Raw genomic sequence first — 27,792 nt, forward strand, 5'->3', positions numbered from 1 at the left:
TAGCCGGCGGCTCTGCTTTGTTTCTGTACTGGATTTCTCCTCTCGCGTGGAGCTAATTCGCTTAGCTGCCTCCGCGGCCTTCTGGGTTCGAATGACAATTTCACTCGGGCTGTGCAACGGCAACTCACTATGCGCAACAATTAATTATTTCATTATTGATTTATAAATACTGCAGTCCCACACCAGACTTAGAAGGGGAGGGGAAAGATTATGATGCATAGTTTTATAGGTGACAAGGAGGCTATATAATAAGTACACAAAGTTCAATACAAAGCAGCAAACTGAGTTAAAATGAATCATGGCAAACAGAAACAATGTACTGCTTATAGAAACGGCCGCAGACCGAGGAGTGAGAAAAATTATTTCCAAGCAATTATTTCGATTTAAATAACGAGCTATTGTTAGGGCGGATCTTTGCATTGTCCTGTAGAAAAAGTAATGTATAATGCCTGATTTATAATTACCTTTGACTACAATAAGCTAAATTTCCTGTTTCTTTCAGTTAGGGCGGAAAGTTTAACCTTTTCTTAACGTGATGTCATTTACGTGCGCCCAAAGCTGTTAGAAATAAAACGCACTGCCATGTACGGGAAAATTCAATCTTATATGTTTTTGTAAGATTGGCTACCAGAAAATAGAGGCGCATTCTATGGTTGGGTTATCATGGTTTTATAATCAAGCAATCGAACAACGGCTGTTGACAGTGTTAGGTGTTAGTGACAAGGCCGTAGGCAGGAAAGAGGGGACAGACGTCATAGCACTGACATCAACTCTTAATTGGGCTTATTTGCTCCAGCAAAACAATTGAGCGACGAGGCGGCGGTGATAGCAGCAATATGTCGTTGGTCGTCGAACAAGGAATACCCGTCGCACCCTTCAACGCTTAATTTAAAAGCGGCGAAAAACTATCTATATAAAACAGCAAATAGTGTCTGGCATGACCTGGAACATTGTAGAAACACACGCGAGGGGCCGAAATCTTCTATATACATCTCGGCGCATCTTGCGCGACAAAGAAAATGATAAAATGTGCGTCTCGCGACAATGAGCAAAAACAAATAATATTTTGAATTGAGTATGTATGCACATTCATTTCCAATCTAAAAGCTACCTTATTTTTCCGGCCAATGAGAAGGGAGTCTTGAAGCATACCAAGATCCCATCTGTGTACATAGTCACAAGAAAGCATTCGGGTGCTAGGAGACTTAGCTAGTAACCCTGATGACAATAAGGTAGCCTAGTTTTACCACTTTGTGTTTTACGGCCAGGAGTTAACCGAAGTGCGCCTGTTTCAGCACAAATCGTATGAAAACACCTTTACTGTGCTCAAGAGCGACCGTGACCAACACGTGAAGCTTTACGTCATTAATGCTGCACTCCACTTACAAAGCCGTCACTGGAACCTCTGTGCTGCTGCGTAGATTAGGTAGGCGTCTATTTCTATGTGTATGTTGAGGTAACAGGGTTTGCTACATCCGATATGCCGGCCTCAGGTCGGGGGTTCCTGCTTTCACTTACTTGATCATTGCTTATGAATCCAGTGGTTTTCCTGGAGCGCCGAGCAGCAAATGTCTTTCGACGCGTTACGACGCCGGCTCCAGTCCCCCCCGATCATGACACATTTCGACGACGATGCCGACACGGAGCTACACACGGATGCGAGCAAGGCGCCTTGGTGCCGTTATAGTTCAGCACCAAGACGGGGTCGGCAAAGTAATTGCCTACGGCAGCCGTGAGCTTTCCCGTGCTAAGTAGAACTATTCAATCACCGAAAAAGAATGTTTGTCGGTAGTATGGGCCGCTGCCATGTTCCGCCCGTACCTTTATGGCCAACTGTTTCGAGTGATCACTGACCATCAGTCGTTGTGTTGGCTGAAAAACTTAAGGAACCCGTGCGGTCGCTTAGCATGTTGGGCATTGCGCCTGCAGGAGTTGGATTTCGACGTTATTTATGAGTCCGGCCGAATGCACACCGATGCTCATAGCCTATCCCGCGCTCCTATCTACCCTCCTCCGTCAGACGCCACCGACGACGATAGCTCCCTCGGAGCAGTCACTACGTCCGACCTCGTTTCCAGACAGCGTACCGATGCCGAGCTGCGACTGATCATCGACCAACTTGAAGGTGGGCACCCTACAATACCCCTCCGCAACGGGGTGCTTTATAAGAATTCTACATTGAGTGCAAAAACATACCTTCTATTCATACCGGCTGATCTAAGGCACGAAATCCTCCTGGCCTGCCAAGACGAACCAACTTCCGGTCATCTTGGCTTAATACGCACCCTGAACCGAGTCCGGCTGAACTATTACTGGCCACATCTTACTCCGAGCGTTACACATTGCGTACAGACTTGTCTACAATGCCAGCGGCAAAAACAACCCGCGCTGAAGCCATCCGGCATGTTCCAATCTATTAAGCCACCCCTCACACCATTCGAGCAAGTGGACATGGACCTTTTTGGCCCATTTCCTTTATTCTTGGAAGGACACAAGTGGATCGTAGTCGCCACAGACTACCTGAAACACTACGCTGAAACGAAGGCCCTTGCCCGAGGTACTGCTGGCAAAGTTGCTCACTTCTATATGAATGACATTGTGCTTAGACACGGTGTACAGTCGAGCATCATTACTGACCGAGGCAAGGCGTTTACAGCTCGTCTACTGCCGGACACCCTATTAGCCATACCAATCATCCCACGACAACTGCTTATCACCCTCAAACAAATGGCCTAACGAAACGACTCAACAAAACGTTGGCGGACATGATTTCAATGTATGTCGACGTTGAACATAAAATGTGGGACGAGATCCTGCCGTATGTCACCTTCGCCTACAATACGGCGCTGCAGGAAACCACGCAGTTTACACCGTTGCGCCTCGTCTATGACAGGGAGGCCCGTACAATTTTGGACGCAATGCTCCCATGCGGCGATGAAGCGGTCGAACCCGATGCCGCGCATTTTGCTGAACAGGCTGAACAAGCCCGCAAACTGGCCCGCTTGGACATCAAGGAGCAGCATGCTACCGACGCTCGACACTATAACCTTCGGCACAGGCAAGTCCACTTCGAACCAGGGGACCAAGTGTGGGTGTGGACCCCCGTGCGCAACAAATGCTTGTGTGAAAAACTACTACACCGTTATTTCGGGCCCTATAAAGTCCTGCGCCGCTTAAACAGCGTTAACTACGAAGTTGTTCCAAATGAGCAATAACAAAGTCGAACGTTGAGCTAGTTGGTCACACATCCCTTGGAAGAAGGCAGCAGAGCAGGTAACAACACAAAGCATAAGAAGCACACACAAACACAAGGACAACGCTGCACTAATAACTATATTGACAAGAAACCGCACATCTTCTCCCTTCACTTCACGTCTGCAGCCAACTTCTTCCTTGTCTTTAACATCCTGCCGGTTTGCGTAGAAATTCTAATTCATTCTACAACAAGACCACTGAAGGCATACTGACACATTGGTCTCCCAAGTTAGCAAGGGAAATTTATGAATCATTTGCAATCTGTGACTTGGGAGACCAATGTGTCAGTATGCCTTCAGTGGTTTTGTTGAAGAATGAATTAGAATTTCTGCGCAAACCGGCAGGATATTAAAGACAAGGAAGAAGTTGGCTGCAGACGTGAAGTGAAGGGAGAAGACGTGCGGTTTCTTGTCAATATAGTTGTCAGTGCAGCATTGCCCTCGTGTTTGTGTGTGCTTCTTATGCATTATGCAGCAAAAACAAGCCCTACACGCTCGCACAACATACATAGTCGTGATAAATTCCAAATGTAACTTCTTTTTTCATTGTAAATGTTCTCGAAATGGTTCCTGTATACCCCTACTGCTATAGTTGACCGCAAAAATACCCATTACATTCAATAGCACACAACCTTGAAGTCATTATACTATACCTACACTCCTTGATATCGTTGAGTCACGCATAAGCAAAATGCTTAAGAGCTTATACGACTCAGTTCTAAGGTACGGAGTTACGGTAAGTTGGTCTTCCTCCGCTTGCAAATTAAATTAATGATCATTATTTTAGGAAGAAATTTTTTTAGGTGCTCCTACGCTACACAATTTCATAGAAGCTCCGTTCACAAGCATGCATGTTTAAGGAGGAATGTTTTATGCCGATAAGTCAAAATTATTATTGGTATTGTTATTACCAACTTTGGCTTCGTACAAGCAAAAAAAGAGCTTGCAGTGAAGCGGCTGACCATAACAACCTGACGCACGGCGTCTTGAAAACTTGCTGATACCGAAAGAAGAAGGCATTCTGTTGCTACGAGTGGCCCTTGATAATGCTGCTCATGAAGAAATGTGCGTTCTGTCATCGCGGATTTTACAGCGAGTTGTTATCAGCAGATCGCCTGTTTCAGCGTAATCCATAAGGAAGCTCTCTGACGGTATAAAAAGCAGTCACGACCAACACTTGGAACCGTACGCCATTAGTTTTACACCCCACTTCAACGGCCATCATTGAAGCTTTGCGCATAGCTGCACAGATATGCAAGAGCTGCCGTGCCTAGGGGCACTTTGAGGTAATTGGGTTTACAACACCCACGCTGTTGGCCTCGGTATGGGAGTTTTCACTTTCACTTCCTCACACACTGCTCTCAGCTGCAGCAATGTCTCAGCTCTTGTTGTCCGTCGTGTCATTATCTCTGTGGTTGATGTTGGCCATTGCTTTCAAGCTAAGCATCCATCATCAGCTTGTCCGCTAGCCCAACTAATAATCAAACCAGCGAAATTTGAAAAAAAAAAATCATTTCGGCGAAAGAAGTAGCGATGACTTACCTCAATTCTCAATAATAATAATACTGCTTCGACTACACCAAGCAGATGGAAGATGTCTATTTATGTAGGGCAGGAATATTTACAACAGGGGATTTTACAACAGCGTGTAACATGTTGTTTTCATAATTGTTGCGGTCAAACTCGGCAGTGAAAAGAATACATTCCGGGAAATGTGCGTCGTTGTTGTTTTCATTTAATTGTGTTTTGTGTGTACGGTATAGCGTTTTTATACGGTTATATTTTTGCTTTTCGGAAGAGCGTCCTTCTTTCTGCACTCTACTTAGACTTCTTATTTTGAAAGTTGTTTAATTTTATCCAGAGAAGCTTATTACATATCGTGTTTCATGAGTGGATTATATTTTGTTCTCTTACACTCTGATAGACCTACATATTGTCTCGACTACACACTACTCCGCTTATTCTCAGTTCCCCTCTTTTTTCCCGCGTTTTGTTCTAGGCCTACTGCAATAAATACTATCTGTGATGTGCTGAGATGGCGCCAACTTCCCCTTGTACAATACCCACAAGTATGAAGTTACTCCCATCTACCATAACGCAGACATCCGTTACAGAGGAAGACCTCCATGAAGGGAAACAAATATCAATTGAGCTCGATAGCTACTATAAAAAGAAACAAACATTTTGCTACAAGAGTACTAACAGAAATTTAGCCATTTTTTATTTTCATGTGATTACTATAATCAACTTATTGAGTATTTTTGCGGATTATTATAAGAAATTTGTTTCATTGCAAGTACACCATAGCAGGCGTGCCTTGTTGCGTGTTTATACTTTTTGTCTGTCTTATGTAAGCCAAATGTCATAACATCGTTCAAAGAGGTGGTATCAGAAATGATTTTAAAGTTTACGAAGTGACAACAGCAAGTAAATATACGCAGCGGTATTCTGAAAACATGTTTTCTGTTCTTGCCTGTTTCTGCACCTTTTAGCTAAGCTGTTACCCCTGCTTCCCAAGAAAAAACAACCATAGAAATAATGTAAGATACTCAGTTGTAATGTTCAAGTAAAACCAGTAACTTATCTCTGTCGTGTATATAGTATTTGCTCTTTACGAAAATGAAGTTGAAGACAGATTAAGATCTCGCGTGCTGACTTTCTGCAGAGTGAATTCTTACATTTAGATTTGAGAGAGTTTGCACTAGGTGAAACGACAGACCAGGAGTGTTGCCAGGGATATTGCAGACGAAAAGAACTGCATTCCGGCGCCGACTCAGCCCCTACTTCGAACCTCTTGCCGCAGTGGGTGGCAAAGCAGAGAAGACAAAGTATATGTTGTATGAAGCAAACAGCGTGATTAGGTTTCAGACCGTCATTGTAGTCATTATGTAGTTCCGACCATTGAAAACCAGATCAGATCGAATATATTTCGTACTTTTAAAAAAATTACACGGATAGACTGAGACACGCCTAAGTGCAAAACTGCGAAAACATGTCGAGTTCCATGCTTAGTTTATTAACGAGTTCTACGTTTTGTGACTTACTACTGTTGGGGAGTTTCTGTTTCATTTGGTCTAATTTAGATGAAGTCGAACTTCGGGGTTTTAGGGGCCAACGTTTGAAGGTTACCTGAGCAAATTTTAAAGTCGCCATTGAATGTCGGATACTCAAATTAGTTTAGGCGACAATTTTGGTCTAATTCGGACCAAATCAGTTTTCGGTGGTCCCATGGGGCGAAATTTTGGGGCTGCTGATATCAATTTGCAAGTACCCACAGAGTGAGCTAAGCTCTGGTTAGACGCCACTATCGGTCAAATTCGAACAAATTAAAATTTCAACGATTAAGAAAATCACCATTTTTAGAGTGTACCAGATATTCTTGGAGCTCACGAGTGAGTTGGTCGTACTGGAATCATGTTAACATCGGTTCTGGTCCAATTCTCATGAGGTCAAAGTTTTTTTGGGAAATTAGAGTACGACCCATTGAGATTTGGAGGTCACCATAAAGTGGGCCGTACTTGATTTTGATATGATACCAAATTTGTTCAACATACGTGGTTATTCCTGTGCATATGTTCCTATGACACTTCTTTGGACGCTGGCCACAGCTCCCGGCCCAAGCTTCATTCGTTCAGGTAATAATTTAACCATTCATTTCAACGTTTCACTAAAAATTCATTATTTACACTTTTTACACGCGTCCTTAATCAAGTGAAATGGTTAGTACCGGTCGAATTGATGACTGATTGTTCGTGCGAACAATGGTCTGTCTACATCATCTGATGACATGTTCTGGCCACGGAACTTATAGCCAAGAAATTATTTCGCATTAAAAACCAGTCAGTCATTTAAGCATTTCACCGACTGAGGTAGTTATACTATATACATATGTCCTTAATAAAATCTGTTATTGATTGCTGCAAGCGTCAATAACCCTCTTTTAACATCGCTGTGCCGCCGAATACTAGCAAAGGGAGGTGAGAATTTCGGTGAAAAATGCTTCCCATTATAATTAAAATGTTAACCAGTCATTAAAACGTTTAGGTGACTTAACTATTTATGTTATTTACATATGTCATTAATCCACTGTTTTAATAATAAAACAATGGAAATGATGATTGGTAGCTCGTGCGGACTGGTCCTGTCCACACTGTGATGAAACGCTCTACACACGCCACTAATGAGCTGTGAAATTGTTCGCATTAAAAACTTGCCAGTCTTTTAAAAGTTTCACAAGCTGAATTATTTACAGTATTTACACGTGTCTTTATTCAACTGCTATATTAATTACACATGCTATTGATAATTGACAGTTGGCGCGGACACACTCTGTTCACAACCTCTCTTTGTCGCAACAAGACGCGGAAAGCTGGAACCAGAATCTTGCGCATATAAGTGCCTCAGTGAAAATTACATTTACACCGAGGGCAACTACGATAAACATGGACGAAGTCCACACCAATTCATAGTAACCTCCCCCCCTCCCCCCCCCCCCCCCCCCCCCCCCCTTTCCCTTTGGAGTAATCGGCGTCACAGCAACGCTAAAATACGCGCTATCTACGCTTGTCCTGCTACTCCGACCGAGGCAGAACTCCCTGTCGTAAGTGCGTGTTATCGCTGTCTTCATTTTCCGGCCCTCCATACATGTGGAATGAATGCGCTCCTTTGACTGTTTCCCAGCTGCACTTGCCACGTGCAGCTCTTGTCTTCTCTCGCCTTCACCGCGGAGCAAAAAGCTGCGTCAACGCTTACTTTCCTTCTTCGTCTTGTCGTCCAGCCTGTACGACATAATCTGACTCCGCATCCTGGAATATCGTGCTCCACTCAAGTTAGTAGCATACTGAAAACTAGGGAGTTCCCCATACAAGATATCCGGCTTGCAGCAGAGGCGAACAGTTCGTAGTAGAGAGCAGTTGGGTGGGATCTCTTGCAATGTGGATTTTTTGTTTTGGTTTTGCAGCGGCAACTGACGCACGCTCTTCGCTTGGGAATGCACTAGCGCATACCATCTGTACGGTTCGACATGCCCTCTTCAATCATTTTATTGTAAACATTTCAGACGGGCGCTTTGAATCGGTTTCTCTCCGATTCCGACATGTTAGTTTTCGATGCTTCCGATATTTTGTGTTTACTGGTTTATTGTCAGATGTTATACAGAACGATACCAATCGAATGGCGCAAAACGTACCTAAGTTAGATTGACCAAGCAGTCGGCTTACGTTTTTCAGAGCAACTTCCGGACCCTAGTGTAAGCGGCAGAAACCCTTTCATCTGCTGCTGTCGTCTTCACACGGCTAGGTCTCGCAAACTAGGGTTTTCTCGTACTCAATGGCAATCTAAAACAGTTATGTCATGAAGAAGAATGTCATCCACCGTAAGAAAAAATTAGTTTTAATATCCGAATTTTACATATTGGTGCATTGTGAAAATGATCTGAAATTTGCAGCCGACCACAACACAAAATATTGCTTCTCCGGCTTTTGATAGCTACGCTATCTTGCTATTATACACAGGGCATGGAATACGATACAGACGGAGGTGCAGCGCTTGATTAGAGTGAGAATGCAAAGAAAATCATATTGTGAAGTTAGTGCCCAGGATAAGAACCAAATGAAGTAAAATTAAGGCAGAGGTTTATCTGTACAGCGAGCTTACGAAGCCTTGTCTGCTATTGTACTGCTGAGTACCCGTTTAAAATGTCGATCGTTTTGTGGCATATGTTGTTTTTTTTCCCACATTTCGAAATCAATTTTTTTGTGTTTCCAGTAGCTGTAAGCCTAATGTGTCCGTATCGCGCTATGAATCCAAACTTGCGATACCATGCCCGATACACTCTGCAGGTGAAGCGATGAGGCCAAAGCAAGTACCGGTGTACCACATCATTGACAGTCTGAAGTATTCCACGGGCTACACGGCCGAGAATGTGCGGCAGGCTCTCTCGTACATGCCTCGAGGCGGCGATATCGTCATGGTCTCCTACGTCAAAGTCGGCAACAACTGGCTGGAACAGATCATACAGCTCATCCTGCACAGGTAATGATATACCATGCATAGAATCTGATTTTCCGAGAAAGGCAGTGTTTTCCGATGCTGTTATATTCGTTAGTAGTGCCGGGACAAAAGCTTTTTCTTTTCGTTCGACAATCTCATCAACTGAGACATGAACTTGCCTGAAAAAATAGCACGAACAAAAGCAATGACAACAAGAAGGGTAAACACAGCGCCGAATAGCAAATGATAGTTTTCGTCTTCCCCGATCAGAAGAATAATAAAAACAATGCACGCACAAAACGAAAGAAAAAAAGGAAGAAAAAAAGTGACGTACAAAAAGAAGGAACACTAGGAAAGAAGAGAAGAAATGAGGAAAAAGGAAGAACAAACAGACAGAACGAAAAAAATTAGGAAAAAGAAAATAAGGAGATTAACAACAACCGCACTCGGTACAATCAGCAAGGATGACCAGTCGCCCAAAAGTGACTGTTTTCGAAGCAGTAAAACTGAAGCGGTACAGACACACGCATTTCCCTATATAAATATTTTTGACCATCGATAATCTCCAAAACAGAACTGCACGAAGGAAACGGGACAAGAAGGCACGAATACACACACATAAAGCGCAGTGTTCGTGCCTTCTTGTCCCGTTTCCTTCGTGCAGTTCTGTTTCGTTATAACCATGAACCCAGTAGCCCAACATCACGTCTTACTCGATAATCTCCCTCGTGATTTTGTTCTCCTTTTGTGAGATCTGAAATGTTTTATGGTAAATCGACACACACACACAATCTTTTTCTTTGCGCCTAATCACAATCCGCGCAGTCAATACAAGGGTGTCCAGGCAATACTTTTAGAATTTTATAACAATGTTCTTTTATTCTTTCTTAACGCAGCAGCGTCCTACCTTTTTCGCAACCTTTTTCCTACCTTTTTTGCAGCACTACCTTTTTCGCAAGAAACGAAGTGGTGCGGATGGCGTGTTGTACAATTCACAATTTCGCCTCTGTACTCTTTCACAGCTCGGTACAAGCTATCGAGACGATCAGACGCAGAAAACGCCCCATTGGAACCAACTTCTTTCCCAACATTTTTGCACTTCAGAATCTCGTGTAAATAGGAAATTACAGCCACAACTTAGGGTTCTTTCATCAGGTCTTGATGTTCTTCATATGCTCTTCTACAAGGCAGACTCCGCCACAGAAGTAACAAGATCGATAGGGAACCCGGTGGAAAACACCCTTTTTTTGCATGTTGTAGAAAGCTAGAATTGAATCTGCAAAAGTATGATGTTCTGAGAGAGCGTATCGAACAGGAATATATAGAGCTCCTCCATGTTTACAAGTAAACAAGGCGACCGAGGTGGCCCTGTAGTCCTCTGCGATCCCACGGTAGGCAAAATGCACGGGAACAGCCCTGTCGCCAAGCTTGTCAAGAGTGTGTTAATTGCGACGTGAGGGCTCTTTCTGGCAGAAAAAAATAACCATCTGCTCAGGAGCGTTGCATTATTCCGGCAAAAGTTGAGTCGGGTCCCCTTATAAAGCTAGAGGCAAGACGCAAAGAAAAAGAGCAAACCGCCAGCCTTTCCTACTCAAAACTTGCTCTTTCTCTCGCTTAATCGAGTCGACACGCATTCTGTCAAGCGCATGTAAACAAGAATGTGTGAGTGTTTTGGGAGCCTCAGCGGTGAGAACAAAAACGACACATGGAAGAACTTCACGTCCACGGCGTGCAGCGTCCGGTATCGCACGCCGTACAAGACGGAGAGTGGGTTTAAGGCCCACAAGCGAGGCGTTGCTGCCCACCGGGATAAATGCGCAGCGTCATTATCTATTTTCTGTTTTCGCACAAAAAATTGAGCACTGAACGCATCTAGAATTAGAAAGCTTTGGATGCTTACATCTACTTTCAGTCTAGGAAGGAAACTGTGATTTTTGTCGCACGTAAGCAGCTCGCGCAAACGAACGTGCGAAGTATTCTGTTCAAAACATCATTGCTCCTTCTGATGATTCTTCGCACCGAGCGACAAATGATTGTCGTTGTAAAGCACAAAGACCGTCGCCTTGGCACCGCACCGATTTGCTTATCCATGCGATATTTGCTGAAATCACCGCGCTGCTCGCCGTTGTATCTGCTGGGTTCTTCGGAGGCTGTCAGCGTTAACGTTCGCAAAAGACCAGCTGCAAAACCTACGAGCCAACTTCTCTTGATGCAGAAATTCATGCACGATGGCGGCAGAACCTGAGTCAGGAACAAAAATTAGGTTCAGCGCATGTATCTACTGCAGTCAATGCAGATGCAGTCCCCTTCGCGCAGTCCCTTGTGCGAGAACAGGTGTTCGGACATTCTTGACGCAGGAATGAAAGAGGAAGCACTGCCACCCTGGGGGACAAAGAAAGAAGCTTGGGGATAAAGTAATAGTGGGGCGGCAATACGCACACACAGGGTCTGCTGAGATGAATAGGCGAGGGCTGCGGCAATTACTCTGCCCTCAGGCGATGTGCCAGTAGTGCTTCTCCCGACTATTACCCCTCAGTAAGCCTATGCCGCAATTGTGCAGGAATGTCTGCTCTACATGGAAATTGACTTGTATGTTTTGCAACTGGTCTATTTAATCCCTGATATTACCTCTTTTAGCTCGCATTGCAATTATAAGTTTCAGCGCTTGCGTTCGTTCCGTACCAGCTTAGGCGACCCAGTGCAGTGCCGCCACCATGGAAGCGTTTCAATGTAGGATAAAATCAGAATGAAACAGTGTTTCATGTAATACGTAGTTAGTGTAGTGATGCTCAGAGAGGTCTGAGTAATGTGTACATATGCCGCTCGGCAATAATCAACCCTACAGCTCGCATTCACAATTAACTGCTATGAATAGTACTAAAACCACTCGGTATAAAAAGAATGCAGCTCCGGTCGAGAATATGAGCGGTTGTAGATCCTCAGTGGTGATCTTCATCACGAAATAGATTGAAATCATTCGTGGTGAACATGGCGAAGGTTAGCCATGCATGGCGAGGAGTTCAACGACGATCGCTCGAGCAGCAGCTTGCTATGAACACGTAGAATTATCCAAGTAAAAATAAAATGTGTTTGAGGAATTGTTTAGATAGGTAAGCACATCTACGCATGTTCCAACAAAGAAAAAATATACTAACCGGCTTGTCTATATATGTTTGAGCGTTCGCCCCGCGTCAAAACAGTACCAAGACCCCGTTCCGTGTCGTAATTTAGGTGGAACCTGAGTTATTCGCAACCTTTGAGCAAGCCGGCCGCTCTGGCGGAGGAAGTGTTTGCCGCATATTCGATGAGCTGCCGTCGGTATCCAGCCTTCGCGCTTCACCGCGGCGGACCGCTGTTTCCGGCTGGCTTTCGTCGGCAAGAAATTTGTGCAAGCTTACTAACCTTTCCTTCCTACGCCTTCCAAGACATGTCACGGCTACGCAACTACAAGACATGGCGCTTTATTTCTTCCGACAGCAGTAAACCACCTCTCAATCACTGTAGGCAAAAGTGATTGAAATGTTTTTCCTACCAAGCGAAAGCCACTGTCGACGACAGCGCCACCACATTTTCGTGACGTAGTATGAGTGAGGGAGCTCTATAACATCTCTTTTCACAACTTTAGAATGCAATGGACTTTTTCTTTGTTACACTGAATAGTTTATTCACACATGTGTGCTATACACCCACAGAGATCATAAGACACGGGAAGTTGTTGAAGCTTTCCATAAAGCAAAGGATCAACAGAATTGCGTCAGCAAATCGACTGTTTTCCTTTGCGATTGGAAGGTGGCGTTTCTCGGGAGTGCTTGAGGGTGTTATGCGCATATCTGGGCGGGTTATTAACTGTTGTGTTTTAATGGTTTCTGTGCTTTTTATTTCTTTGCTTTCCCCTTTTACATGGCGGGTTTAGAGAATGAACGTCGAGTTGCGAGTCAGCGCTCGTCCTGTGTCCCTTCCCTCTCTTGTCACTTGTTGTTCGAGCTGTTAACATCCTGAATGTCAGGATTTCTTTCTTTTTCTCTTTCTTTCTTTTTGCTAATTTTATTTCGTTTTGGTCATGTGTTTATGATAATGTTTCAGATTGAGAAAAGAAAACTGTCGGTGGGTAGTCAGCGCTGTGTTTGTCGCTCTCCTTGCCTAGTGCGTCCTTGTTTGTGTTGTTCTTCAAAACATGTTTCATCAACAAGCCCGCAGATATGTTCTGATAAGAAATGAAACTTGTCAGTTGTGCTTCTTTCCAATTAAAAAAATAGGGTGCACTCTAAGCATGTTTAAACTTGCGGCGTTTATTGTTTTCAGGTGTTATAATACCATTCACGAATAGCAAACGCTTTGGGGGATTTGTTTTCCTAATATTGCATCTCTTCCTCGTTTAAGGCTTCACATGCACTTCACACATGGGATAAGGACTTTCCTAAGAGTAAGTCAGTATTTTAATGTAATTAAAGTAGTGTCTGGTTTTCTCTCAGCCACAGCCATTTAATTCTTGGACTTTGCCACACTCATTTTGCATGATTTTACTTCAGCGCTTCCAGCACTGGACACCTCGCATCATCACTTGAAGTCGTTTAGGTGCTCATATAATCAACGTGTAAATGTAATTTATTATTTCCATGCTAAGTGCCATGTGTTGTTGTATTCGCTTTCCTAGGCATTCACGACTGAAGTATTGTAAAGTAAACGCATTCTTCACTGATGTCTAATCCTAACCGCTACGGGGTATGTAAATATTTATGTGTTAATTCACCCCTTGGTGCGACCGGATCTTGTTCTTTCCTCTTGGTGTTTTTTTTTAAGTACGCACATGGCGCCACACGAAGGATGCTTGTGAAAGTGATGTGCTGCGACAGCCGAGGTGCAAGCGTTCTGTGCCAGAATTTTCAATTGAAACGTCTGTCGACACGGAGTCATTTCACGTTACCTCGTGCTCTATACGGTAGGACTAGATGTTTGGCGTAACAGTCACACGAACGCCGCTATGTTGTACTTACGAGCTTATTATTGAAATAGATTGAGTGCAAGGTGTTTTGTTCATTTGCATGACTGCTGAGGAAGGGGTAAACTATAGCTCTTTTTAAGGATAAATTGTCGGTCTCAACGCGAATGCTTCAACTTTTCAGTCTATACGCCCATTCAGAGATTGCAATAATGCGCATACATGATGTTAAAAGCCCGATTAGTAGAAAACATGATTTGCTTCCTCCGCCAGAGGTTATCTAATGCGCACGGAATCCTAAAGAACATTTCCGCATTTCTCCTGTATGAGAATTGCTACCTACGTATCTTGGATCGGACCCGCACTCTTGTAATTTGTAGCAGAATGTCTGTAATCGCTATACGCGCGATGTTCAGGACTGTAAAGACTCGAATGTAACTACTGCATTTTAATAGCTTTTTCAGTGGACATTTAGCTGTGAAATTCGATAATTGCTAGCGAAAACACCATTGACTATCCTTCTGCGCACCAAAAAAAAAAAAAAAAAAACAGCGTACCACACGACCCACAAAACAGGAGGGAGGACTTAAATGTCATAACTTGTTATAAACGCACGCACGCGCGCACACATACGCACTTACACGCATGCACGCACCCACACATGCACGCACACACAAACAAAACGCCGCTTAGGTGAGCTCACCACTCCGTAAGTGACTGACCACTCTTGCGAATCGCCTCTGCGTCTACGCGGCCGGCGCATGTACTAGGAGGCGCCTAACTTTGGACGGCGAAACATGTGACAGCATAATTCTCGGTATACTGTCGGAAAGCTACTAATGCAGATTTAACAGTTAGGCGTCATCTGTTTCCACGTGATATGGTATTCTTGTGCTGTTCAAAGATTATAAAGAGGGGCTATGTCATTAAATTTGCGTAAGTGATGCCGAAAGTTTCCGCTTTTGGCAAGGCAATGAAATCAATGCCCGAAAGCACCCGCAATCACTATTGCTGATACCGAGCTTCAGTTTCATGTTTGAACTTAGTACCAGCGTGAATAGAAGATGACACACAAGAGATACACGGTACAATTTCGGCGATTGTCCCGCTTATCTCATCTTCGTCGTCTTCTATTTACGCTGGCGCCAAGTTTAATCATGAATAATTCAATCGCCCAACTTTCTGCTCTACTTCGAGCTGGAGTTATGGCAACCTTTCCTTATCTCCGAATGCTGTTCCCTAACTCACAGACTCTCCCACCTCACTAAATTGCCCCGGTATCTGCTATCTGAAGCACCTAAACTGGGGCGGCGGAAATAAAAGGATAGTGAGGAAGAGGTAGAGGAAATCAAAAAGGTGAGCGATAGAGAGAAAGAAAAGGGTAGGTAAAAATAAAAGAAATATGTACACTAAGATACAGTATACAGTAGATTGCTTGAGGCCCATCCGCAAATGTCTTAGGTCACTGAGCACTCGGCACATCGGGCGAGCCTCCGGGATAGCTCAGCGTCCATGCAATTGTTCACTAAATTCTGGAAAAAAATATTTTTAAGCTCTTTTTACCTTCTTCTAACATTATTTTTTGTTGGAGGTAGCGCTCACACCTGGTGTACTTAATTCCGACAACAATCGTTTCGACAGCACTGCAAGGAACTATTAATCGTCTTGATTCCTCAGCCTATTGAGAAGCTTTTGCAGGGCCAAAGATGTGTGTAAAGCTTCGTTACGGCAGCGTAGTGTCAAGTGTAGACACTTGACACTGCAACGAATTGTGTCTGTGGTGGTTAACGCAGAGGAGAGAGTGCCATGGGCACGGCCGATTACCACATGCGCACGCCGTACCCGGAGATGATTGGTACCACCTACCTCGAGCGAATGCCGCCGCCGCGATTTATGAAGACGCACTTCGACTACTCCAGGCAACCCATCAACCCGAAAGCGAGGTGAGTGATCTAAGGGCACACCTATAAAGACGTTGAAGTACACACTGAAATCAGGAAGCTACATAAGCGCTCTTTTTACACACATCACCACGATATGTCTCTGATTTTTTGACCCAATCATCGCTCTGTATACCTTCACACGTGCTCAGTTTTCCGAAGTATTTATTTAGATTTCTCAATACTGAAAACCACATACGGCCACTGCGAAAAGAGCACAGATCCAAATTAAAAAGGAACCAGAACACCAGAAATATATATATGCATATAGTTGTAATCACCAATCCATGGTTTGCATTGGTTTGGTTTTTAGGTTTGACGTCCTAAAGGGTATAGTATCAATCAATCAATCAATCAATCAATCAATCAATCAATCATTTAATCAATCAATCAATCAATCAATAAATCAAAGTATCTTTATTTCGCAACTTTACAAGGCGAAGAAGGTGGCCGGAGAAAAAGCTGCGTCCTTGCATTATAAACAAAAGAAATATAAAAATTAAAATGCTCATAACACACTTTTCATAAAAATTATTAAAATTAAAAGTTAGCTCCTACAATATTATTGAAAGTGACAAACATTTTTATATGCTGCGCTCTACATAAGGTGCAACAGTAACGAATACTGAAATTAATAATATTGTTACGAAGCGGCAAGCCGATGAAGACAGGAGACAGAACATGACCGATGACGATGGTAGATGACGTTTAATGAATGTTCGCGGGCCTAGCGCGAGCGCTCCTGCCCGCGCCACTGCCCGCTTCTTCTTCCTTGTCGTCCGTAACATGACCCGGGGCCACCGAGCGATCGTCCCGATCGTGGACGAGGAAGTTTAGCGATGTTAATGATTTTATGGCGTGATGGGCGTGTCTGTATGTTTGAAGATGAAGAGGAAGAAGGAAGAATAGAACGGCTTGCCGGTACGATGTCTGATGCGTGTGTGATCCGCTTCCCTTGGAGCTGTCAACCATCCGTCACCAGAGTCCATGGGACCGATGGCTCCAGGTCACGTCGAGCAGCTTGGGCGGGGGTTGCGTGTTCGTGTCCATCGGTTCCTTCGGATCATTCGGGTCTTTCGGGTCCTTCGTCTCGGTTCTGATTCGTATGTCTGTTCTCCTTGTCTTCAGGTCCGGGCAGGGGGCTGGGCGGTGGTAGTTGTTCAGGTCTGGGCTTGAAGGGCTGGGGCGAAGCTGCTCGGCGATGTCCCTGGGCCCTCGGTGATGGTCCCGGCTTGAAGATGGCTTCGATGCTCCAAGGCGAGGATGGGGATGTCGTACGCCGCACCTCCAACCAAATGTTACGAAGCGGCAAGCCGATGAAGACAGGAGACAGAACATGACCGATGACGATGGTAGATGACGTTTAATGAATGTTCGTGGGCCTAGCGCGAGCGCTCCTGCCCGCGCCACTGCCCGCGCCACTGCCCGCTTCTTCTTCCTTGTCGTCCGTAGCAATATAAAACACATAAAATGCGTACAAAAATAAAAATAAGCTCAAAAATACAAGTTAAAACGACCGAAAAGAAAAATAGCGTGGCAGCGCGTGACAGGGTGTGGTAAGGCTATGGTAGACGCCGTAGTGGAGGGCTGCAGAAGTTTTGACCATCTGGGCTTCTTCAAGGGTACTGTCATCGCACAACACACTGGCAATTTTGCTTTGGCCTCCGTCGAAAACCGGCCGCCGTGACCATGATTCGATACCATTGAAAATCATTGTAGGAAATGTTCACAATTTTCAATTCTTCTAAAGTATGGACACGGATACGACAATAGCTTGCAACTGTTTTCACAATATGATAAAAGATAACAAATATAGTCTAATCATTTCGAAAATGGAGGCGGAAAGAAACAATAAAATACAATAACAGCTTTACTTGTATCAGCCAGAATTTCCCGGATATTTCTGCAGAACCGATTGGCGGTAAGTAAAAAGAAACTCTGTAGCAGCTGTTGTCTGATACTCTAAAGCTACTTAGCACTTTGCTGGCAAAAAGCATGCAGGCTCTAAATGGAAATAGCTAGAGAACGTTGTCAGGGATTGGTCATTTCGTGTGAGCAGGGATTTCCTATTACTTTCGCTTGAGACTAAATGCAGAATGTAAGCCATTAGTTCTGCGAATACCTGCCAAGGCACAACCATTTACTCAATGGGAGCAGTGTATGAGTGGAAGGTAATTGCAGTTCTAAAAAGCAATGTTTAGAAGTAAAACTACGCCGTGTTAGTGATGCAACCATTTGCTTGCATCGCTACCACGACGTAGAAGTAAATGCCATCTGTGCAGTCATATTTTGCATTTTGCCGGTGGCAGTTAGTCCTCAAGCACCCAGCCCTAGCCTCGAAAACTACACCACTACCTTTGGAAATGTCAAAAAAAGTTTCCCTTTCAATTTTATTTTTCGCCGTCCTATAAAGCTGTATCGTCGACTTGTTCAGCATTTTCTTTTGACATCGGAAATTTTCGGAGGATTAACATTTGTTTTTCAAGGTAGTTTTTTTTATCGTTTTCTTCCCCATTACATTTGAATTCATTTACAAGTCATCAAAATTCTTCTCTTTCATATCATATCAGTACTGCACCGGTACAGGTACCTGAATATATTTGCCACCCAGCTCTCCTCTTTAATTCGCCTCAAGTGTTCTTCATAGGGCACTTTACTTTTCGCCTCCCGCGCTTAGAATGTCGACTATCACATACCACCTTGTACAGCCTTATGTGGCCCCAAAGCAAGTCTGCCGATTTTCCTTGCTTTATTTCAAGCTCCGAAGTTGTGGAAGGTCCCAAGCCCAGCACAGCGTTTGCAAACGTCGAAGGTTGCATGATACCATTGCGCCGTTCCAGATTCCTCAAATAACTTCATATTTGTTATATCCTCAGAGCCCGCTATTTTTCATAACTGTTGCTTTTATTACAATTTCCTCTCTGTGATCCCGAATGCAGTATGTGTCATCGTTTATAGAAATACCAAGGTACCTGTATGCTTCAGCTTTAGGTAACTTTAAGTTTTGTAGCGTGATTGTGCCGGGCTAAGCAAAAAAACCATCACTCCTGATTTTTCGGCGCTAAATGTTAATCGCAGAACATCTGCCTCTTTTAAACAACTATCTGCCAGGTCTTGGAGGCCTTTCTGACTATCAGCTAGAAAACAATATCATCTGCATGTATCAATTCCTGTATGCAGCTAATTTTCAATTCGCACCTATTCCGCCATGAATCCGTTGAACTTTCATTCCATCTCTCTGATGTAGATCAGGAACAGAAGTAGTGATAACGGACACCCCTGCCTAAGTTCCCTTTTAACCGCAACCCTTTGTGCACCAACCAAGGCCGGCCACTTCGCAGGTACACTATTCTCCTTGAAAATCTCTTTCAATAAACTTATAGTTTCCTTGCTTATACCCTCTTTTTTCCAGAATTCGCCACATCAGAGCGTGGTTTAAGTTATCGTAAGCCCCTTTGATACCTAAAAGCGCCATTCACAGTGGTAGTCCTTCCATTGCCGCGACTTCAATGCCTGCGAACAAATTACCGTCATGTCAAGTCTTGTCTGCAGCCGTTCTGCAGTTCTGCTAGTACCTCCTCCTCCGCAGTCCACCCTTGTAATATATCTTTGATGGCCTGCATTGTTTTTCTGTACAATACCGATGTCACCGTTAACGGCTGATAAGGCTTTATGCGATCTTTTTCACCTTTTGCATTTTGTGTGGAAGGCTCATTCTGCCTTTTCACCAGCTTGCTGGGATATCTTTATTCTTCAGTACGCCACATAGATCAGAATACAGGGTAGTTTTTGTTTCTTTACCAATCACCGAAATTGGTTTCATAGGCATTTCATCCAAACCTGAAGCTGTATATAGATGCACCTTCTCCTCTCATTCACAGTCCAGATTTTCGATATCGATGTTAAAAACTTCCTCTTTTGTAATGTCACAATCTTTAAAATCAGTCACAATCTAGCTGTTCGCAAACGAATTGCTTGGCCTCTTCATTTTCCAGTACATTATCGTCCTCGTCCTTTATATGGTGGTGCGCCTCTTCTGAATTCTCGCCAACTGCCTTCAGATGGATCCAGAACTCTTTAGGTGCCTGCTTATTTTTGTAACGAGGGCAACATTGGTCAAAGTCTCGCCCTTTCGCCGCGCCTGTCCGTCAGCGTGGGAGACGGTAGCTGACAGCTGACAAGGCCGAGTACTAACTAGACGCAGGCCTTCCTGATATTACATTTGACAGGAGCTTCCAGCTCGAGCCTCTCCTTTCATATGAAAGAGTGTTATCACAATCATCCTGCTAAAACCTTTGCATTCACGTTACGCCTAGGCCCCGCAGGCACGTTCATACGGCTGGCTCAGTTAAAGCGGGACTTTATATGTTGGCTGGTAGCTTACGCTATCGTCGCGAAGGTGGGAGGGAAAACAGTGAGAAAGTGGTGCCGTAGTGGAGGGCTTCGGACCACCACGTGATAGAAGCTTTCGCCTCATCGCACTTTAGAGGTCAAAAGTGCCCTTATGGCATAAATAATGCTGGAACCACAGAGTACTACACTATGTGGAAAAGCATCCCGAAATATGGTCTGCCACCCAGCTCCACAGCCATACGAGAACCTCCCTTTCCCAAATCATTTCATTGTTAATAAATGTTTTCTCCTCCTCCTCCTTTACTTTCAGGCCGAACCTATGCGTAGCCATACAGGTAGCTTTCGCGTCACTCCAGGTTGAACCACAGCCACAGCAAATTTAGTTTTTCAAATATCTACCACTCATGGCCCATGGTTGTAGTATTAATTTTCTCTTGTACCAGAAATGGGCATAGTTCTTTTGTTTTCCTTATTCGTCTCATTTCTTCTGAAGTTCAGTCAAGGGTCTTTTTTTTTATTTTCGATGTTCCCTGGAAGCTGCTGGGCAGCTTCTAATTGCCGTTTTAAGTCTACGTCCCACGAAAATTTTGGTTCCTTTTTGCTTCTCCACTGGTTTCTATTTAGCTCTAAATATAGTTTTGTCTGAATTACTTCTACCACTAAATTATACGTCCATGAACGTACAGTCCTGTGCTGTACAAATTATACGTCCATGAACGTACAGTTGTGTTGTACCGTTCTATGCTTATTCTTTTTATCGAACCCCTTATAATGCCAGAAATATATGATCTTATCTCCTTTTTTGTAGTTTAATGCATATTGCGTTCACAATGGGCTGCACTGCGAGCTTTCAATAAATCTTGTTTAGCTTGTAAGGGGAGGAGGGAGATAGTCAAGCTGGCTTTCCAGCTTTTCTCCCAACCTTCCTTCACGAGTTTTAATAAAAAAATAAGGGCATTATTATTATTATCATTTTTATTATCTGCGCCTTTTTATGTGCTCTTCTACCTCTTTTAAAATGGCCACCAAATCTTGGTTGTTCATATACCGAGATCCACACTAGCTTCCACGTTACATCGAAAATAGAAAAAAATAATAATTGATGATGAATCTAGACTACTTCTCGATGCCTGCAAAACGCTGAATTCAACTAGTGTTGCTTTTAGCCTCACTGTGACACTCTTCAATTTCTAGTGGACAGAATGAACAAGCAAAAATATAGGAACAAGAATTTAATTATTTGCAGTTCGAGCGATCGTTGCTTTATGTTATCGCATTTCATTTCCCTGCCTGAAATGCACACAGGTATCTGTACCTAGCCCGTAACCCTCTGGATGTGTGCGTCTCGTTCTTCCACTTCACCCGCTCCATCGAGGCGTACAAGTTTCAGGAGGGAAACTTTGACGACTTCTTCGATTTGTTCGTGACCGGTGAGACAGACTGGGGCGACTACCTGGACCACCTGGCGTCGTGGTACGAACACCGGCACGACGACAACGTGCTCTTCCTCACCTACGAGCAGCTGAAGAGGGATTTTCGGGCCACCGTGCTGCGCGTTGCCCGGTTTCTTGGCAGCGAGTACGAAGACATGCTCCTGAACGATCCAGGAGTCTACGAAAAGGTACAGGACTCTATGGCTTGCAACACTGGGATAGCGATAATTGCTTAGCACACCGTCACGTTCCGACAAAATCGCGCTTCCGTAATAACTTGGATCCCACCGTCCAGTTCGAAATGCCGAGGCTATTTGGGAGGTTATATATTTTCTTAACCTGCACAACATTGAAATTCGCGCTGAACGCTTAAGTGTTGGTGCATTATCACGGTCTACGACCAGGAAGAGTCAGAGGCTGACATCTGATTAGTGCAAACCGCAAAGTGAATGTTTAGTGCACCTAACCAGTAAGTCCAGGTACGTCAGTTTTGTGGAAACGGCGTGCAACAATCTCTTGACAAAGCGACTGCAGAGGCTTGATACTTGAAGAACCCGTTAGCAACTGCCAAGAAATTAGGCTGCAAGATTCAAGCAAAGCTGAATGTGTTCTCAATTTCAGGCGGCGCAAGATCGCAACAAAAGCTTTATTTTAAGCTCAGGAGATTATAAAACGTTATGGGCATATTTGGAGGCTGTTGAAGGTTTCATATAGATAAAATTTATAAACTCTTATCGTATTAGGTAATTCAACGGGGCGGAAAACGCCAACAGAAAAAATATTGATATACCATTTGAATTTCCACCATTGATATGATTTTATATCCTTGCAGTGCCAAGAAAGTGCCAATTTAGTGCTGTGTTCTCAGTCACAATGTATAGCAATAACAGCGAAACAAATAAAGCAATAACCATGTACGTGCTACGTTTCCTGTATACTGCGCATGAGATTTCAGTTAATTCTTGAATCGTAATTGCAGCGAAGACGAACACCGAGAGACGCAATACATACGGCCGAGCGCCGCTAAGCTTTAAAAATCGCCATGATTTAGGAATGTGACTAAACAGGCCCAAACAGTTGTTTTACTAAGGTATAATTCTACAGCACGCCATCATTTATGTACAGTCCAAGCCTTCCCTTAAGCCAGAAGCGTTAATCAGAGTGTTGTGTTATTCTCCAATATGTGAATCTGATTTTCCGCTGCAATTATGAATCAAGAATCTGACCACCTAGCACAAAACATGTTTTGCTCAAGTTCTGTGATATTCTGGCGCTGCGCTCAACCCATTCTCGCTAACAGCTGTTGCACGAGCACCGCGGATGCGGAGCAGGTCACATAACTTCGCAGGGCAGCGAAAAAAAAATAAGAGCCAGGTAAGAGCAGAAAACTAAGTATGCGCTTAGTGTGACAGTTCTAGAGTCTTGTCACGTGCGTAAAAATAGGCGTAATATTTTGCTCCAAAGGAGTACCAACATATCGACACGCAAAACCCGGCAGCACATTTATCCCCTTCGTCAGAGCAGATTGATGATCTGCATATGTGGAGAGCATTCAACGCGCGAAGTGTCCCCGTGAATAAAAGCCGAGCTTCAACACTCGATGTCGCACCAGCTGGCTTATCGTAAAGCAGCGTCGACTATGGATGGCACTCGAATGATTAGTTGCAGCGTCTATGTGGAAAGCAGTGTTTGAGCATGTAACGCAACTTTGACGCAGCTAGAGCACAAAGCCTTTACTTCTTTTCCAACCTTTGTTGTCGAGATGACGTTTTCGCTATCAAGAACGTGAGAAACTAAAAATAACCCTTTTCCATTGTCACACCTTAGCTAAAGCTCGTGTTGCTGTTCAGAATGGGGAGGTGCTACGTAGTTAGTAACGGAAGCAGGGGTCGGCGTCGAGATACCCTCTAGAATATATTTTACTAGCCGGCACATGTTTTACAGTAATGTAAAGTATTATTCCGTGCTTCGTTTTGTAGGCTTGAAGTGGCTTCGAAATGTATTGTGCGTAATCTAATCTTCGGCCCTGTTCTATCTTTCATTACGCAGCTGGTGCAGAAGAGCAGCATACCATTCATGAGGAAGTTGCTGGAAGTGAACGAAGAGATCAAGTCTGAAATGGCTGTCACCGAGAACGGTGCCGTGAACGACGCCATGAGCAGACTCCTCTGCGATGACAACGGCGAAGTGCGCAAAGTGACGCTGGTGCGGAAAGGTGTCATCGGTGACTGGAAGAGCCTGTTTACAGCCGACCATCTCAGGCGTATGCGCGAGAGGATTGCAGAGAAGGACGCAACTCCCATCATAGCAGACCTCTGGAGAACGGAGGATTTGGGAGGCGTGGTCTGAACCGTGCTTGTTAGCGCTGCCTTCCACAACTCTCTTGCTAGAGCACGGAATGTAGTGTGTAGTAAAAAAGTAAAAAAGAGCTTGCGAACGATACCGTTTCACGCGACTATTATCGGTGCTTGGAGGGGTTTCCGGCACTGTTGAACAGTTGGCGAGCTCAGCTCTCAAAACCTTTATATGATATGACTCGTTATACTGTAAAATCATGGAGAAATAAATAAGACACAAATAAACTTTAATAAACTGCCTTCTGATATAGGCATGTATGATGTGGGACAGTTAGTCATGCTTGAACGTAGGATGAAAACCATAAGTCCGCACCCGTCTTGTCCAATTCTTCCCCGAGCTTCGCCCTTTCCTCGGTTTCTGTACGAAGTTCTGATTTAGATTTGTAGTGGAGATATATCAATAATGGTAACCATGGGATATAAAATGTTTGTGTTTAACCAACCCATATGCAATCATCGATTATGAGAAACCATTCGACTCAATCGAAACCTCAGCGGTGAGGCATTGCAAATCCTGTATAATGTGTCGTATGTGAAGCACTAAAAGATTTGAATTATTCCGGCCAACCTCTCTGCCTTTTCCTTTCAATAAATCCATCTATCTATAAGTAGTGTTTGCAGAGCAAGCATAGTCTTCAATAAAACATGTATTAAAAGTTCATCAGGAAAAAGCTTAGGGAAGGATACACGATCTCTCCAGCACTCTTCAATCATCGCTTCATTACAAGAACTATTTAGCGCTAATGAGCGTTTAGGGGTTATGGTGAAATGAGAGCACCTGTACTCACTGTACTTAAGTGTACTCAAATGGGGCTGAAACGTGGAAGCTAAAGAAAAGGATTTTACTTAAGTTGAGGCCCAAGCAGATAGCTGTGGAAGATAAAATTGTGGATGAAATGCCAGATGAACATTGATAGATCGTAAATGAGAACTATAACAACGTATTATTGGCTGCTGAGAGCTTCGATATTTATTCGTCTGAAGACACTCTGAAGAAGAATTGCTTGTTCTGTTTTTCTAAGATAATTTCTTAGAATGTTTTTTTGTTATTTGTGGGATGTCTAGTTTTCCTGCCGTGAGTTCAGCAACAGTCCCTGAGTAGCCTTTAAACATGGACGACAAACTTGCATGGTGCCCTTCGAGCTAAGAAATATGACCGAGACACCTGGGCATGGGTACACGGTGCTTCGCAAAAGGGGCTGCCGGGATCGTAATACAGTTCTGAGTCTCGACTGCTGCATAAAAACAATACTAACAGCAACGAATAGAAATCACATTTATCCTTTATGTGCCCGATGCAATTCACCTGGCCATTCGAAAAACCTCGCAATGATATCGCTGCATTCACTGTCACAGGTGAAGTCTTGGCCGGGGCAAAGACAGCTGTAGTGGCGTTGCTCGTTGAATACTTTCTAGCGGGATTCTCTTTTATTTGTTATGTTCTTTAGAGTGCTCCACTTAAAGGCCTCGTATGCATAAGCAGCAGGCACGCGCTACCGGAGTTAGCAACATAAGAAGTGCAAACAAAGAGAGCTCATTCTCCCATTCGTCTCATTCCTAGCGTATCTGAATTTTTAGCCCTTGACATTTGGGCCTAGCTTGGCGGGTAGCGTAGTTATGTTTTCAACGCTAAAATTGACTCTTCGCAGACTAATAGTTTTCTCAGATACCGAAATGGTGAAGAATATCTTTGAACATACCTTTCACTAATATTGCAACTCAAGGCAGTTAGCAGTATTATATTATATGCTTTAATACATATATGTGTTACAATTTCCTGCATGCACTGTAATGTCTAGGTGTAGCTTTCCTCGTCGTCTTCGCGACGCATCAGGACTGTGCGATTTTTACGCTTTATTATGCTTAGATACAAGTCCATTACTTGCTTATGCGGACGTCACATAACGCGTTATTTTATCCTCGCTCGAGGTCTCAAATGTGAGCAGAATAGAAATTTGATGTTTATTTGTCATCATCCACTGCAGGGCTTAGGCCTCTCCCATATTCCTCCAGTTAACCCGGTCCTGTGGAAGCTGTATCGATGACTCATGCAAGAATTTTAAACTCATCCGCCCAACTAACCTCCTAATCTTCTGGTTTATTTTCTACGCAATATCTAACCTTGCTCCACCCTTTGCTACACTTTGCTTCCCTTAGAACCCAATTTGTTGCTCTTAGCGACCATCGGCGGCTCTTTCTTCGTACTGTATGCCCTGGCTATGCCCTGACCCTGGCCTGAGCAAGTCCATTTTTTCTTGAATTCAACTAGAAAGTAATTAACTTGAGTTATTTCCTTGATCCTGCAGCCCGCGTTGTCTCTTGTATCTTAACGTTACAACTATTATTTTCCGTTGAATAGCTTTCTGCGTTGTCCTCAAATAAAGTAGAACCCATTTTGTAATATCTCCTTTGCCCACAGGTAGCGCCAGTGCGACACAATATTCTTTACTTTCCTCTGGAGGGACACTGAACAGGTGCTAGCCATAATATGGTTGTCATGAATCGCAGATTACTGAGGTATTTTTCATAAGCTCTTGACAGCAGCTGACTGCATTTTAGGCCTCTAAATACTTCCTCTAAGTAATCTGTCAGTACCTCTGGAGAGGTATTTTCTTCTTGCCAGAGACTTGTCATTATGGGAACTCATTTTTTTTTAAGGATGACTATTTTCGCATTGCAGCCACTTAGATATTTTTGTGATATCTCCTCTAAGCGAAGTTTAACTGAGCCCAAAACCCGCGAAACTGAATCGCTTATGGGACTGGTTGACGATAGTGGCGAAATGTCAATACGCCCATATTTTCTGAGGTATGACTGCGCGATAAAGTCTCGGAGGGTGACTTATCTGGTCACCTTCCATTTTCTTCAGAGCATTGTTTTTCACTCTGATTTCTGCCATGGCGTACGCGGCTTCAGCATTCTTAATGCTAGCTTAATTCTGAAGATTGTTTCTTCAACATTGTACACCTTCGTTCCCTCTTGAAAGGCAATATCTAGAAAGATATGTGCAGGGGAGATTGAACGACTAATTTTAAGAAAATATTATAAGCTCGAACAATGGCAAGGTTAGTAAAATATTCCTTTTAGTTTTTAACACGTTAATCAAGCTTACCCGAGGCAGAAGCCCAGCCCTTGTCGAGAATAGAAAGCTCGGTGGACAGAAAAGTATCTGGCTTTACGCATATGTAAGTTGCACGGCGAAGCCACTTAGAAGAATATTTACTGTGAATGTCATCGATCCGTAGGCCCCGTCGGGGTGGCTCAGTGATTAGGACCCGACTACTGTGCCCAAGGACGCGAAATTGAATCACGGCCTCTGCGGTCTCTTTTCAATGGAGGTAAAACGGAGAGGCGCTCGTATGCTGTGCGATTTCAGTGGAACTTAAAGAAACCCCGACCGGTCGAAATTATTAGCCTTCACTGCGTCATCTCTCATAGCCGGAGTCGCTTCAGGACCTTAGACCTGATAAACCAAACCAAATTTCGACTCTTAACCTACGGGAGAATGAATTAGACTCGGCCCAT

General features: G+C 43.8%; 1 protein-coding gene across 5 annotated transcripts in view; it reads left to right on the forward strand.

Annotated features, from left to right (window-relative positions):
• Window positions 1-24,856, forward strand: part of LOC146209818 (sulfotransferase ssu-1-like) — a 37,296-nt gene extending 12,440 nt beyond the window's left edge. Inside the window, exons 1-5 of one of the 5 annotated variants that reach the window (XM_084604226.1) lie at window positions 7,783-7,854; window positions 9,095-9,287; window positions 15,978-16,127; window positions 21,783-22,098; window positions 23,960-24,856. In XM_084604226.1, coding sequence (XP_084460352.1) covers window positions 9,103-9,287; window positions 15,978-16,127; window positions 21,783-22,098; window positions 23,960-24,259 — 951 coding nt within the window. In that variant the 5' untranslated portion in view covers window positions 7,783-7,854; window positions 9,095-9,102 and the 3' untranslated portion in view covers window positions 24,260-24,856. The other 4 variants (XM_084604219.1, XM_084604211.1, XM_084604204.1 and 1 more) reach the window with 4 other exon arrangements.
• The last annotated feature ends 2,936 nt before the right edge of the window (window positions 24,857-27,792 follow it).

This window comes from Amblyomma maculatum, chromosome 1 (genome assembly GCF_055883805.1).
Source record: "Amblyomma maculatum isolate TAMU_Amacu chromosome 1, ASM5588380v1, whole genome shotgun sequence".
In the NCBI taxonomy this organism is placed as follows: Eukaryota; Metazoa; Arthropoda; class Arachnida; order Ixodida; family Ixodidae; genus Amblyomma; species Amblyomma maculatum.